Source organism: Onychomys torridus, chromosome 6, assembly GCF_903995425.1.
Source record: "Onychomys torridus chromosome 6, mOncTor1.1, whole genome shotgun sequence".
NCBI classification, from domain to species: Eukaryota; Metazoa; Chordata; class Mammalia; order Rodentia; family Cricetidae; genus Onychomys; species Onychomys torridus.
The window spans coordinates 63,831,304-63,846,384 of NC_050448.1; the positions used below are offsets into that span (position 1 = coordinate 63,831,304).

General features: G+C 44.0%; 1 protein-coding gene across 7 annotated transcripts in view; it reads right to left on the minus strand.

The window, feature by feature from the left end:
* Positions 1-15,081, minus strand: part of Dclk2 (doublecortin like kinase 2) — a 130,605-nt gene that overhangs the window by 43,826 nt on the left and 71,698 nt on the right. For 5 of the 7 annotated variants that reach the window (XM_036191268.1, XM_036191274.1, XM_036191271.1 and 2 more), the window contains exons 3-5: positions 5,325-5,427; positions 2,478-2,579; positions 1,515-1,562 (exon numbers count right to left, since the gene is read on the minus strand). In XM_036191268.1, coding sequence (XP_036047161.1) covers positions 1,515-1,562; positions 2,478-2,579; positions 5,325-5,427 — 253 coding nt within the window. The remainder of the gene's footprint in view (positions 1-1,514; positions 1,563-2,477; positions 2,580-5,324; positions 5,428-15,081) is intronic. The other 2 variants (XM_036191270.1, XM_036191269.1) reach the window with 1 other exon arrangement.

Sequence of the window (15,081 nt, forward strand, 5' to 3'; positions counted from 1 at the left end):
CCTTGCCCAGGTTCATTTCAAATCTCCTGCCTCAGCCTCCTGAGGAGCTGGACTACAGGTACCAGCAGGGCAAAGGCTCTGCACAAGCAAGCACACCTGCTCCCAATACTGCGGCTTCTTGTCCCACAACCCTCTCCGCCCCTCGCCAGAGAAGGAGTAGAAAACACTGCTGTTGACATAGCAGCACGTCTTAGAGTCACTGTGGAGCACCAACACTGGCCGAGACTTCCAGCATTCTACAGTGCTAAACATGCTTCCAAAGGCCCCTCTAAAGAGTCTTTGCCTTTCAAGATGTGGCTTTCAAGTCTCACAACTTTCACTGAGGAGTCTGAGGCTGACACTACCCCAATATGGATTCAGCTGAAGATTTAACATACTGAAATGCTAGTCCTCAATCAGTTATTAAGCACTGCAAATTCAGATTTTTTTAAGTCATTTAAATATTCACTGGGCTTTGTCATAGAACAGTAGATGGTCTGAAGACAAATGTAGCCATGAAATATTATTAGTTCAGTAAGTTTCCTCTTCAGGCCGCAGGTGACAAAGGTGAATCAATCATACCTGACTCTCTTGAGCCACTCTCTCTACTTTGATTTAATCATTTTCCTGACATGACAAGCATCTATAAACCTGTGACCTGAAACAAAAGCTAGGCATCATTCAGCCAGAAAACTATATCCAAACACATGTATGTTCCATTGACGTTTCCAGTTTTAAGATACCACAGAGTCAATACAATTTAAAATAAGGTTAATGGCAGAGGGATACCTCTGGTTAAAAAACCCAGGGTCAACTGCACCCATTTAGAAAGTCTGAATGTAAAGCACTGTGTGAAAATAACTGCCTCCCAACTAAAAAGATGCAGTGTTGGCTGCCTCCTTCCATGTGCAGCAAGATATCTCCTTATCTTAGTCTGGCACAGGCCATCAGACCTCACTTTGAATTAGAAGCTTTTAATGATGCCTAAACCTTTAACACAGGTATGGGCAAAGTATGAGGTTAGGAATTCCTTCCATATCTTTATTGATAACAAACATGTTTTGTTTTCTGAGACAGGGTTTCTCTTGTAGCCCTGGCTATCCTGGAACTCATCACTCTGTAGACCAGGCTGGCCTCAAATTCACAGAGATCTGCCTGCCTCTGGCTCCTGAGTTCTGGGACTAAAGGCCTGTGCCACCACTGCCAGGCTCAGCTAACAAACTTTAGCTTTTCAGTCACAAAGCATTTTCTACAGCTCGATGGAACACAGAAGTCCTAGAGGTGGTTGCCTTCCCCTGGACCACCGTGCTTCAACTACACAGTCAGGCACGCAGCAATCTTCTTAGGTTAAGTGGTTCTGTAGTGCGCAGGGAGGCTGAAGCGGTCTGCACATTGTAAAACATTGCATATGGCACAGAGGTCCACAGGAGAAGGCCAGATACACTCATGGAAATGGAGCAAAGGAAACAGAAATGCAGCAAAAGACAGAAACAAAAACCCAGCAGAGAGACAAAGCTGTAAGGCTCCTGGCTCACCTGGGGATTTGGCTGAAGAACAGGCACTGGTGTGGCCAGCCCTCTTTACTGTACACACGCATATGCACAGAGCAGGAGAAGACAGTAAGGACAGAGGTTATTCAGCAGGTCTAAAAGACAGTAACACAGCCTGCCCTAGAGGAAGTGAGCCGAGCGCTGCAGTGGGGGTGGCAGAGAGAATGTCTGACCAAGTCTGACGTTTAAAACGCTTGGTCTGGGACCGACCACTCTGCACCTCGAGACGCCTCTCCAGTCAAATCATCATCATTTTGTTTCCAAGAAAACAAAAAGTTTAGTTCACTCCAAGAAGCAGCAGGCTGGGCAGTAATCAGAATACTGCCTGTAAAAACAGATGCTTTTTCTCTAAAATCATTCCCTTAACAATAAATTAAATGAGCAAAATTACTTGTGATTACTATCCACTCATAAAACCAACTTACTGAGATACAATGTGAGTGTTTTAATATTAAAAAATGTCAAAGCAGTGTAAATTTTGACAAAGTTGTAGGATTTGGATCTGAAATTTATAGAATTTGAGTAATCCTTTCTGAGAATAATCATTACTACTATTAATAGCTGCTTGATGAAAAAAAAGAATGTGGGAATTTTCAAGTAAATACAGTTCTGCGTGAAGAAGAAGTCGTTTTAGGAAGATAAAAATCCACAATTATGAAGCACAGAATTCAAAATACCGTCAACAGTGCCGAAAACATGAAACGCGTTTATGTGCACACCAGTGGAGGACTAGACAGTGAGGCTATCTGCAAGAAGACGTGGCAGGACCAAGTGCAAGCGTTCCTCGGGAGACTTACACCTTTGGAAGAGAAATCTAAGGCTGTTGTTTTAAAAATCTCATTGTCTCTCATTGCTCTAGAGCACGAGCTGGTAAAGGCTGTTAAGTTCATAAAAATGTGGGAAAAGTAAAGAGAACAGCCCCTTTTAAGACTGCTTTTCTGTCCCTACCTGAAGCTGGTGACTTGCTGCGGCGGGAGAGCCCTGGGCTTTTGGATCCAGAATACTTAGCAGCCGAGGCTCGAGAATAAGATGACTTCAGTACCCGGCATTCTGCAAAGACCACAAGTGCATTTGTCATTAAAGCAGATTCCAGCACTGACCAAAGGCATGCACATGCAACTACAACTGGCTGCCTGTGACTAGTGTATGTGTGCACATGTGCAATCACATGAATGCAAGAAGTCAAGCCAGCCGTCTTCCTCAGTCACCCTCCACCAGATTCAGATAAGCTCTGTCACTGAACTCAGGGATTCTGCTAGGCTGGTGGGCCAGGGAGCTCCAGGAATCCTCCAGTTTGGGCCACCCAGCACTGGAGTTACAGACACATGGGCTACCATGCATGGCTTTTTGTGGGGTTGTTGGAGATTTGAACTTGGGTCCTCCCACTTACACCTTACCAATGCAACTCTCCAACCCTATTGCTACTACCCAACAATCTCTTTCCCATCCCATCCTTTATTTTTCCGGGGCTATGAATTGAACACTGGGCTTGGTGAGCTGCCAGCCCCTGAGCTCCATAAATTCAATGTATGCAGCAACAGTTCCAAAAAGTACATGTCATGTTTACATCTCCACTTAGACTACACATCTGTGACACATCGTTGTTTGGACTGAGTTCTTAGCACAGGAATTCTACTGTCCTAAGTGGATGTACAGTATTGTTCGCAGATAAACCACACGTTTATCTGTGTGCAGCTTTTTCAGAGGCTGCACAGACAGCAATTTTACTGTCCTCTCCAAGTCCTTGATCATCTTACTTCAAAAGGACATGAAATTCTAACTTAGGGTCTCTTTACTGTCTAGCTACCCATCTCTCCAAAGCATGGAAGAGCAAAAATGAGAAAAATAGCTTTAAACAATAACATTGACCTTTCCATAAGCCACCAAATAAGACAGCATTTGGACAACTAGAACAAATTACAGCTGCAACATCACTTCAGATTTGAGTAATTAAGATCACGGGTTTTGCAGGCAGGCAGGCTTCAGATGAGTCATGGCTCGACATTTGCTAGCTAGAAGAAAGACCTTGCTTATGTTCCAAGCCTCCCTATTTCTCCCTAACATATTAGTGTTAAGAATAAAATGTGCTTTATAGGCTTGTTATAAGGGATAAATTAGAAAACATATTGCCTGCCATTTACTTCAGAACACTTAAATTTATGCAAAAAGATTAAAATGTGAGTTAGTTTTAATCTAGCTCCCAAGGGTGGCAAATTAGCAAGTGAAGTATACAAATCAGGGAATACTCACCAGGGGAGCCCAGTTAATATCGGAAAGGCTCTAATCAAACCTAATATAAATGGGGCAGTTCCAGTTTCGGCTAAGCCATTAGCATTGTAGATTATGTCCCATGGTGTCTCAAAAGTGTGTTGTGTAGACTGTTAAAACACTGTAGAGACACTGCCCCTCTAATGAACAGGATACCCCAAAACAGATCCCAATATCCCGGAACTTCAGAACTATACCCAGGTTTAAGAATCAGAGATCTGTGACTTGACCAAGATTAGATTCGCAAAATTCTATGCACTTTGAATGTTTTGTTTTAAAGACAAGGTCTTACTATGTACCTTAGCTGCCTGGAACTCACTATGTCAACCATGCTGGCCCCAACTCACTTATGTCTTCCTCCCAAGTGCTAAAATTAAAATCACCACTACACCAGGCTTTCTTTCCTTCCTTCCTTTTTTTTCTTCTTGTTTTTGGGGGTGGGGGGTGGGGTGGGTTTTCAAACTTGTTTCCTTTGATTGTCATTGTCGTTTTAATGCATCTTTAATATATGACACCCTCAGAAGCCTAAGCTGGAGCCCTTCAGTTGACAACACAATTGAACAATTGATGTTTAAAACACAAGGAAGAGCCCTTTTGTGCCCCCATAAATGTATTTGCGGTAGAAGTCAATCTGAGATTTGCATTCACTGTAACACTTCACTGTGTAATGATGGTACTATACTGATAACAGTAACAAAAATAGCAAGACACATAGGGATCACTAGCTGTAAATGTGTATTAACTCACTTAGCATTCACAAAATCCTATAAAACATCCATTACACTCCCATTTTTAAAGAAGGTTAAGTAACTAGAAATTGAGAGAGAAAAATCAATAGTGCTCTTTTTTTCCCTTAGCTATAAGAGGCTGTCAAGGGCCATTATCAACAATAACCAACACCAAAGATCCAAGTAGCTCTGATAAGCTTACTACACATTGAGCAAGAGTTGTTCTGCCCATGCACATGCCATTATTGCCACTGTTAGTCCCGCCAACTTAGCAGATTAGCACTTCATTTGTTGTGGACAGTCAGAAGGATGCAGAGCTGGACTAAATCATCTTGAGTTACTTTAGCCGCCTAATAACCATTTACTATACCATTATCCTCTGAAATCATTAAAATAATAGTTAAAACTACATTAATAGATTAAAAATCAATAAACAGGCACTTGTCATCCCAACCATGAGATAGTTCATTTTACAAATATATAAACAACGTATGTTTTCCAAAGTTACACACAAAACTGATGTAAAAAGAAATCTCAGGTAACTCCATTGAAAGTTTATTAATTATCCTTCAATATATATTTTCAGAGAGAAGGTCTCACTATGTTGCCAAGGCTGGCCTAGAGTTCTCCTAGAATCATGTGATCCTTCTGCCTCAGCCTCCTGAGTAGCTGGAAGAACAGTTGAGTACCGCCCATGCTTGGTCATCTTTCTCCAGCATCTCATGTCCTCAACATGTTTGTCACTAAATTCTGAGCCTTCTTTTCAGGAGCTACAAAGATGGTCAGTGAATTGCCTCACCGCTATGATCCAGGACAAAGTCATCTTGGGCATAACGATATTTTTCAGGTCCACATGCAATAAAAACATCATCATCACCAAAAAAGTCTTGCAGACAAGTAACCTGAAAAAGAAATTAGAAACATCAGAGTGCCGTAAAAGTCAGCAAAATTAAATGCACTTCAAGCTTCCCCACATCACGGTGGTGGACCCTGTTCAGAAACTGTCACACTTTTCCATGTCCCCTGACCTCAGCACAACAGAATGAAGGGTGTCTGCTGACATCAGTGCACCTGTTAAATGAAGGTGTCCGTGTAAGGTGTACACTTTCTCCCAAGACTCCTTGGCAGATGGTGGTAAACCTTTGACAAAAGCCAAGGTTCTCCGTTTAGTGTTCTCTCCACCTCCCACCTTGGCCCTGAGGTCTCTGTACACCAGTATTGCACTCTGGGTTGTTTGTAGGATCAGTATGTAGAAACTGCTTAGAGCAGTGCCTGTTATACCACGTGCTCCACGCTGACATCCATCCAGCTCATCACCATCATCACGGCTAGGGCAGACTGGCCATGATGCTAATGAGACTAAGGCTTTTGATTCTTCTTTACGATTTATTTAATGTACTTTGGGGTTTTGCCTACATGTATGTCTGTAAGAGGGTGTTACATCCCCTGGAACTGGAATTACAGACAGTTGTGAGCTGCCATGTGAGTGCTGGGAATTGAACCAGGATCCTCCGGAAGAGTACCCAGTGCTCTTAACCTCTGAGCCATCTCTCCAGCTCCTCTCCTTTTTGTTGTTGTTTGGTTGATTGGTTTTTTGGTTCTTTTGTTTTGTTTTGTTTTTTGTTTTTTTTGTTATTTTGTGTTTTCTTAGACAGGGTTTCTCTGTGTAGCCCTGGCTGTCCTGGAACTCACTCAGTAGAAAAAGCTGGCCTCGAACTCACAGAAATCCCCCTGCCTCTGCCTCCCGAGTGCTGGGATTAAAGGTGTGTGCCACCACCAGTGACGTATCTTCAGTTTTCTGAAAGCTCTCCCCTCCATACTAATAAGTTTCAGATCCCAGAAAGCCTGGTCCATGAGAGCAAGACATCCATCTCCAGCCTACTGATGACCATCGGAGTCATTTCCAGCATTTTGATATAGGCAAGCCTTACTTTCCTTACACTGTGGACGGAGCTGCATAAAAATATCTCTTACAGAAATTGCTTCATTTCCAAAATAATAATGTGGGGTTTTTTAAATTACTTTTTGGAAATTCTCTGCAATCTCAGTAATGCCTTGTATCTCCATAGTCACCATTCAGCTGTATATTAGAATAAATATGTCTCCACAGAAAATACAGTGAACTAGATATAATGGATGACTTGGGCAATAGTAGTTAAGTAATACAAATGTTATACATTTTTGCAACACCAGAAGGCTGGTGGTGCAGAGACAGTCAGTGTAGGCTTGGATACTTGAATACATTTCTTCTAATTATGAAGTAAGACCCAGCTCCTATATTTAACTTAGACCTGCTTAGACCAGTGTTTCTCCTGCTAACCCTGCCTCTGCTGGCCACCTCGGGTGGTAATGGCATGCAGTCTCTTTATCCACACACTCCTCCTGGGAGTCATGTTCTCATGGCTTGGCTCTGCTCTCCATGGCAGGTCCTTCTCACTACTCACATGGTTCTCACGTATTCAACTTCCGTGTGGTTCACATGCACCTGTTCTCCTGCCTGGGCTCTTCCACTGTCCTGACATTGGCTCTCTGACCTCCAATCTCCCCACAGCCCCTAGCCTCAGCCACTGTTATCACTAAGCCAGGACAACCACACCACTTCCCACCCTCATCACAAACTAGTGTCATTTCAGCTGACCTTTTGACCTTGTCTCTGACATGCCCTCTGTTCACTTCTCAGCCATGACATAGTGTTCCCAGCAGCCTAGTAATTGTGGTTTGTTTTGGTTTTCCGTTAAGATATGAGTCACAAACTGTCTTAATTAGGCTTCTATTGCTGTTAAAAAACACTCTCCAAAACCAACTCGGAGAGAGAGGGGCTTGTTTCATCTTACAGACATAGTCTGTATACATCACGAGGGAAGTCAGGGCAGGAACTGAAGCAGAACCACGGAGGAGTGCTGCTTCCTGGCTAGCTCAGTCGGCTGTCTTATACAATCCAGGATCACCAGCTCAGGGGCAGCAATGGCCACAGTGGGTCAGGCCCCTGCCATACCACTCATTAATCAAGAAGATGTTCCACAGGTTTGCCCACGGGCCAATCTTACAGAGGCATTTTCTAAGGCTCCCTCTTCTCAGATGACTCTGGCTTGTGTCACCGTGGTGAATATAACCAGCACATACACTATACAATCACCTATTCAAGCACACAAGTTGGCACCACTGAATACACTCAGAATTGTACAGCTGTCACCACAGCCAGACGGTTCATTAGCAGTCACTCCAGATGGCCTCTGCCCCCATTACCTGGCTCCCACACTCTGCCTGATGTCTTTGGTTCTATAGAGCCCAGATATTTTTTTTTAATTTTGTTTTCTTTTTATTTTATATGTATGGGTATTTTGCCTGCATATATGTCTGTGTATCGCATGCATGCCTGGTGTCCACACAGGCCAGAAGAGGGAGTTATATCCCCTGCAACTGGAGTTACAGACAGTTGTGAGCTGCCGTGTGGGTGCTGGGAATAAGAGCAATAACCATGCTTAACCACCTAGCCATCTCTCCAGCCCCTCAGAGGCTTTTCTGACCAACCTTTAGTGCCACGGTCTGCAAGTGACCAAAGGTGGGTCCTATCCATTATCCCAGAGGGCTCAGTAGAGACTAGGCATTCACTGTTGGGTGTTTAACAGGTTTTCTGATTACTGGAGCACGGTGTGAGACTATTCCCATGGGGGCTGAGTACCAGGCAAGAATGGCTTCTCTGGATGAGCTTTATGTAAAATGTAACCATGTATCAATCAGGAAACAAAGATTGCAAAAGGATACGTATTAAGCATGGTGAGCTGAAGACTATTGCCAGAGCCAGAGATGAAGACAGTCTATTCAAAGGGGTCAGGAGTGAGGTAGAAAGGAAGGGCCACACTGGACACAGGAAAGGAGAGAAGAAGAAAAGTCCAGGCTTCTGACTTGTGGAACAGAAATGACCTCACTTCCATTAGCTCTGACTGACAGTGAAAAGTTCACAATGAGTTCGGGGGCAGGCAGATGATCCACAACTCAGATCTGCAACGCTAACTGTGAATGCCTGTTCAACAGTCAAGCAGAGGTGCCAAGCAGAGAGTGGGTATCTACAAACCTAAACTTCAGGAGGTCAAGGTGCAAGGGTGAAAGCTGGATTCACCAGTGTGGATGGTATCAACCTCTAAACTCTTGATAGTTTATTTGTATTGAAATGTGATTTAATTTGTATATTAATAAAGTTGCCCTGAGGTCAGAGCAAGCCAGAGCAGAAGCTGGGTAGTGGTGGTGCACACCTTTAATCCCAGCACTTGGGAGGCAGAGCTAGGTAGATCTCTGTGTGTTCAAGGACACAGCCAGCATGGCAGACACACGCCTTTAATCTCAATAGCAACCATAGAAGACCTGGAGGTCTGTACAGACAGGCAGTGACGAGGAGGTCATGTGGCTGGGTTTACAACCAATGAGAAAACAGAACAGAAAGTCTATAAAAAAGATAGGACACAGAGAGGTAGCTCTCTTACGGAGAGGAAGGAGAGCAGAAGCAGTGAAGGGTAAGGTTTTCCGCTCTTGCTCTGACCTCGTGGCTTTTAACTCTGCAATTGTTCTGTGTTTCTTATTTAACTAGATGGTTACATCTACACAGTAGTCCATGCACATAAGGAAGCAGTCAAAAGCTGACCTCCAAAGCTCAGCAATAAGCCAAGATGGGGAGAAGATCCAAAACCAGGAAAGAAATCAAGTCAAAAAAGTGTTTCAAGGGGCCTTAGTGGTAGTTACTGACAGACCAAATAAGATGAAGATTGAAAACTAAGAACTCTGGGGCTGGACAGATGACTCAGTGGTTAAAAGCACTGGCTGCTCTTCCAGAGGCCCTGGGTTCAATTCCCACCGACCACATGGCTAACTCCCAGGGCCTCTGAGGGTACCAGGTACACATGAGCTGCACAGACATACATGCAGACAAAACACCTGTATACATACATAATAATGAAAGAAAGAGAGAAGGAAGTGACAGATCAGGTTAGAAAATGAACATCATTGGGACCTTAACAAAGGGAACGCTGGTATATGGTATAAAGTTCTGACTGCTGAGAGTTTAAAGGAGGGTGGGAAGGACGGGCAGTAAGACAACATTTCCCAAGAGTTCTGACTTAAAGGTGGGTCAAAGTAAGCATGGGGGAAATGAGTCTGGATCAAGGGTCAAGAGATTGTTTTTCCAAGATGAGAAAAACAACAGCAAACTACTGGTACACTGTTATAAAGACCCAGGAGCCAGGCAAATCAGGCTATGGGAAAGAAAAAGAAACCCACAGGGCTGTTTTGTTTTATGAGAGAGAATGGAATCAGTGGGCAGAGAAAGTGAGGGCCTTGGATGAGACCATGTCAATCTTTCACAGGGAAGGGTGAGAAGGGGCCAGGCAGCGGGTAGACATCTAACAGCATGGTAGGTAGTTTTCCTTTATTCTTGCTAGTTTGCTAGCAAGTTTGCTAGTTTCTGGGGGCAGAAGTTTCCTAAAGCCTTCGGTTTTCTCAGTGAGGAAGGAAACAGGTGAGAAGATGTGGCAGGTGTGAGAGAAGAAGGCTTAAGCCTGAAATCTGGGCTCCTGGGAAGGGAGGGAGGGAGGGAGGGATGGAGGAAGGGAGGGAAGGAGGGATGGAGGAAGGGAGAGGGGAGGGGAGGGGCAGGAAGGGGGATGGAGAGAGGGAGAGGGGGAGAGAGAGAGAGAGGTCTGCAAGGCAACATAAGTCACACTGGGGAATACAAAGCCAGCATAGGAGAAATTCTCAACTGTGAAACCAGAAAGATGCTTTTCAGCCTGCAGGGCATTTTAGAAAAATCAAAACCTCTCTTTCCACCTTTTGTAGTAGAATTAGCATTTCAAGGTCTTAGATCTCCTAGAAATGGAAGAAAGAAAGTTAAGAACAGATGATAAAACAAAGTAGACACAAGAACGAAACGTCTTCTGGACTGTTTTCCTGCTGGACTTCATAGCGGACTTCAGAGGTGGGAGCTGGACAGGGCTGTTCTACAGCAGGTGGGAGACAGGCTTCCTCCTGCAGGAATGCTGGGAGCCATGCCACAGGCCAGGCCAGGCAAGCCTGGAAAGGGGCAACAGTTCCTACAAAACCCGAAAGGAAGAAGAACAAACGCGCAATCACCAGGCGGCACTGGCGTCCAGGAAGAAGGTGTAGGAACTGTTCTCCTACCATTGTCGCTTTAGAGCACAGGCCTCTGTTTACATTTTTCACAAAGCAGACTCAGGTGGCTAAGCCAAGGATTCTCATTATTCTGTCCAAGCTGCAAACCTGAATGCGTAGAAAGGAAACAGAGGTGATGGTCTAGTTGAAGTTGGATAAAATCCAGCATTCATGGAAGGCCAGGGGTTTCTGCTTCCTTCAGTGCTATCTCATCACAGGTACAAGCCCACGAAGACTCAGATGAGCACTGACTGTCCCAGGAACAAGACACCTGAGCACTGAGCCCACTGCCACCACATGCACCCACCCATATACATATATGCATGCCTGCACGCACACACACACAAGGACAATCTTGGGCAAGATATTTAACCTCTATGAGGCTCAATTTCTTCATCTTAAAGATGGGAATAAAGGGGCACAAAGAAGAATTAACTTAGTGAAACAGAAAATCTGGGACTGGGGAGATGGCTCAATGGCTAAGAGAGCTTGTTTTACAAGAAAGAGGACCCAAGTTCAAATCTTAAGTATCCATGTAAGAGCTGGGCATGGCCAAACATAACCTGTAAACTCTAGCATTCAAAGGCAGAGACGAGTAGATACCAGATGCTCACCTGTAGCATGAATCTTAAAAGTTCTTATTAATAAAAACAAACCCAGAGCCAGGTATTGGGGGTGAACACTGAAGGATCAGAAAAACAGAACAAGCCACAGCCACCTCACCTTGCCAGTTCCTCAGCTGATCCTGTTTCCTCAGACTGGAAGCCTCTGAGTCTTCATTCAAAATAAATCTCAGCTGAACTGCTGCTCAAAAGCCTAAAAGCTTAACCAGCTAGTTCCTGGTTTTCACACCTTATATACTTTCTGCTTCCTGCCATCACTTCCTGGGATTAAAGGCTCTTGTTACCATGCCTGACTGTCTCCAGTGTGGCTTTGAACTCACAGAGATCCAGATGGATCTCTGCCTCTAGAATGCTAGGATTAAAGGCGTGTGCTACCACTGCCTAACCTCTATGTTTAATATTATGGCTGTTCTGTTCTCTGACCCCCAGATAAGTTTATTAGGGTGCATAATATATCAACCACACTCACTGGCTAGCCAGCAAGCCTAGCCAGAAACACTGAGTTTTGAGCTCAGTAAAAGGACTTGCCTCAAAACTTAAGACAGAAAATGAAAGAGAAAGACACCCAACATTTTCTGACCTCTGCATGCACACACATGGGTGCACACAGCAGCACACACACATGTACACACACAGAGAAAAACATGTCATAATGCACCCTTATATACCCTTCACACTCCCATCTTTGGTCACTCAAGTACAACTTTCATGTTTTACAACTTATTTCATACACTTGAATTCCGAGGGGTTTTTTCCTTTTAATTTTCACTTAAAAAAAAAAAAAAAACCTGAGACTTACACATTGAGGTATGATACAAGTCACAAATCTCTCAGAAAAAAAAAAATCAATACTGTGGATAAAAATTGATTTAACAAGAGTGGGAGGAAAAATATATCCTTCTAGAAGATCTTAGTTTGCTTCTAAATTTTTTCATTTAAGGAATTAATTCTTCCAAGAAGCTCTTTAGGAACAGTGATGTGGCTTGTGAAAGAAAGCTACAAATATGCGGGGGAAGGGGACACGTGTAACGTTACTACTGAGGCACAAGACTGAGGTTATCAGTAGGATCTAGCAGAGACACATAAAACCAAGAGGTACAGTTAGGAGCCTGCCTAAGCACACCAGTGGGGGCATTTCCACACTTACCAGTCACTCTTCTATCCTGCAGCAGACAGACTAATTAGGTCAAGGTGAAAGAGGACCAGCCACAGTTTCAATGCTAGTTCCTAAAAGTTTACCACAGTCCCTCCCTTTCCTCTCCCTACTTCATCTGTGTTCGAGGGAATGCAGACGTGGGGGGCTTGAGGTCTGGTGAAAGTGCTATGTGAGAATTCCAAGCGTGATCAACTTCTTATCAAAAAAGACACAGAGGTTTCGTGAGGCGCTTACATTCTGAACTCCAGGAGGTTCTATGGTGTCTCAATTACCCAACGGCTGTCATTGGATCCTGAATGCCTCCCCAAAGCATCAGGGGTTGAGGCTTATAGAATGATAGAGTATGATTACTAAGCTGCTGTGGAACCGTTAGGAGGTGGGGCCATCCAATGAGAAGTCTCTAGGGGCAAGGGACGTGCCCTCAAAGGGGACTGTGGGGCCCACCCCTTCCCTTTTCCTTCTCCAACCGCGGTTTTGCGGTAAAGCGCTTCTGCCGTGATGTGCTTCCTCACCACAGGCCCAACCCTCATGTCTGAAATCTCTAAGACTATGAGCCAATAAAATCTTTTCTCCTCATCAACTCATTATTTTAAGTATACTGTGACAGCAATACAAGGATGGCCAACCCACCAGCCCACTGGCATTCTGGGACTTCCCTGTTTCTTGGCCTTCTCAGAGTTGAGAGGGGCAGATGGGCAAGCAGGCTGATCTCTCTAAGCTCCTTTCTTGCTCTAAAATTCTAAAGTTGAATAATTCATCTTTTAAAGAGAGCTTTTGTACATTTTAGGAGACTGCTACCCAAACAGTGGACTTTTCTGACAGGTTAGAAAGCAATACTGAAGTTTAAGTGTCACATTTTTTCTGTTCAAGTCTCATGGGTCTTCTACGTGCCATCAAGGGCCTCCAATTCCACTGCCCCCCCCCATAGGTGTTGTCACCTAGGTAACTGCCTGGCTCGTTTCTGGACCTCCCAGGAGACTAAGGGCCACGTAAGCAGGATTATTCTCCTGCTCATCACAATGCCATCACCTCACACAGCACCTCCAGGGAGACTTTGCTCAACACATTTCTGTAGAATGAATCAGAATTGGAATGGCCTGGGTTCCCACTCTCTCTCACAGCTGTCTCATAATCCTTCTGTAATTCCCCTCAACCCATTAGTATGCAGGTTAGCATTAGTTTATGACGTTTGTTTCTAGACCAAGACGCCAGTAACTCTATATGAAAGGGGCTCAGCAAGAGCTAATTGATCAAATTTTGGTCCGAGACATCTTAAAATACTTCCTAGATGCTAATCTTGCATCAAAGAAGCTCTTTAAAGAATTAAACCTTCCATCACCATCCCAGTCCATTGCTCCAACCTTGGGATAAAGGAGATATCATGTGCAATTCTGCCAGATACTTGATTCACTCAGGAGCTTGGAATTTCAGTAAATGAGGGCCTGCTGAGATACCTCAGACACATATTCACAGAAATATTCCAATACCTGGGAAGAATAAAAAGGAAACCTCTTTGGGTCTCAGTGAAACACTAGTTTAAATAAGGGTGGAAATCTTAGTACCTTCAAATGCCTTGCTGGTAGAAGAAAGGCATTTTATAGAGGAAAGACCAAGATGGTGGAGATACATCAGAATTTTTATAGGTTTTCTTCCACTTTAACTGCGTGTGGGGGCGGGGATGGAGGAGATAGCTACTGAAATCAAATGCTTTCAATATCAGAGTCCTGCTATCAGGTCATCTCTATTCAAGAGTACCTTACATTTTTAAAGACAATTATTTTACCGTACTTCTAGAAATGATTTGAAAAATATCAAAGGGAAGGCCAATAACAATTTCTATGTGAAACTAAAATCACCGCATGGCTTTTCCCGTTACTACATTGACATTCATTCAAAGTCTTCTTCACCCCCAAACAGCACTTTACTACCTGACTTTCCTGTCCTGTGAATATTCAGAAAACCAGCTTTTCTATGTCAAGACAACTCAGAGTGAGAGAGTTCTGACATTAGGGGTAAGCCCGAGAGTGACCTGAACCATTCTTTATCTCCACTGCCAGCAAAGGAGACACTTGCACTAGACTGCCCACCTCAGTATCCGAGAGCCACAAAGCCAGCAGACTGATTCACTGAAACTACCTTCACACACGCACACACACACACACACACACACACACACACACACACACACACACAGTTTTCTTTAAATCAATTCTACTAGAATAGTTCTGCTTAACATGAATAGGGAAGTCTGGGGTTCAGTGACAGAGGACTTCCCTAGCATGTCTGAGACACAAATTTCATCCTCAACACAAGGGGGAAGAAGGAGTGGGAACCAAATGTGAAATTTGAAATAAATATAGACTAAGTCATTTGGTCCTCCGAAATTCAATTCTCTCTCTCTCTCTCTCTCCCCCCCCCCCCCCCCCCCCCCCGCAAGTCAGTAAGCAGAGGCTGGGATTCTCCCCCATTCTTTATACTCAGCATAGAATACAATTAGCATACATTGCCTGCTTTGTTCTCAGTAAAGGCTGCCTGCACTTTCCGCAGCAAGACACTTAGAATAGCAATGTTTTTCAGGTTCCTGTAAATCCATTCAGCCAGGCACACAGATCCTAAGG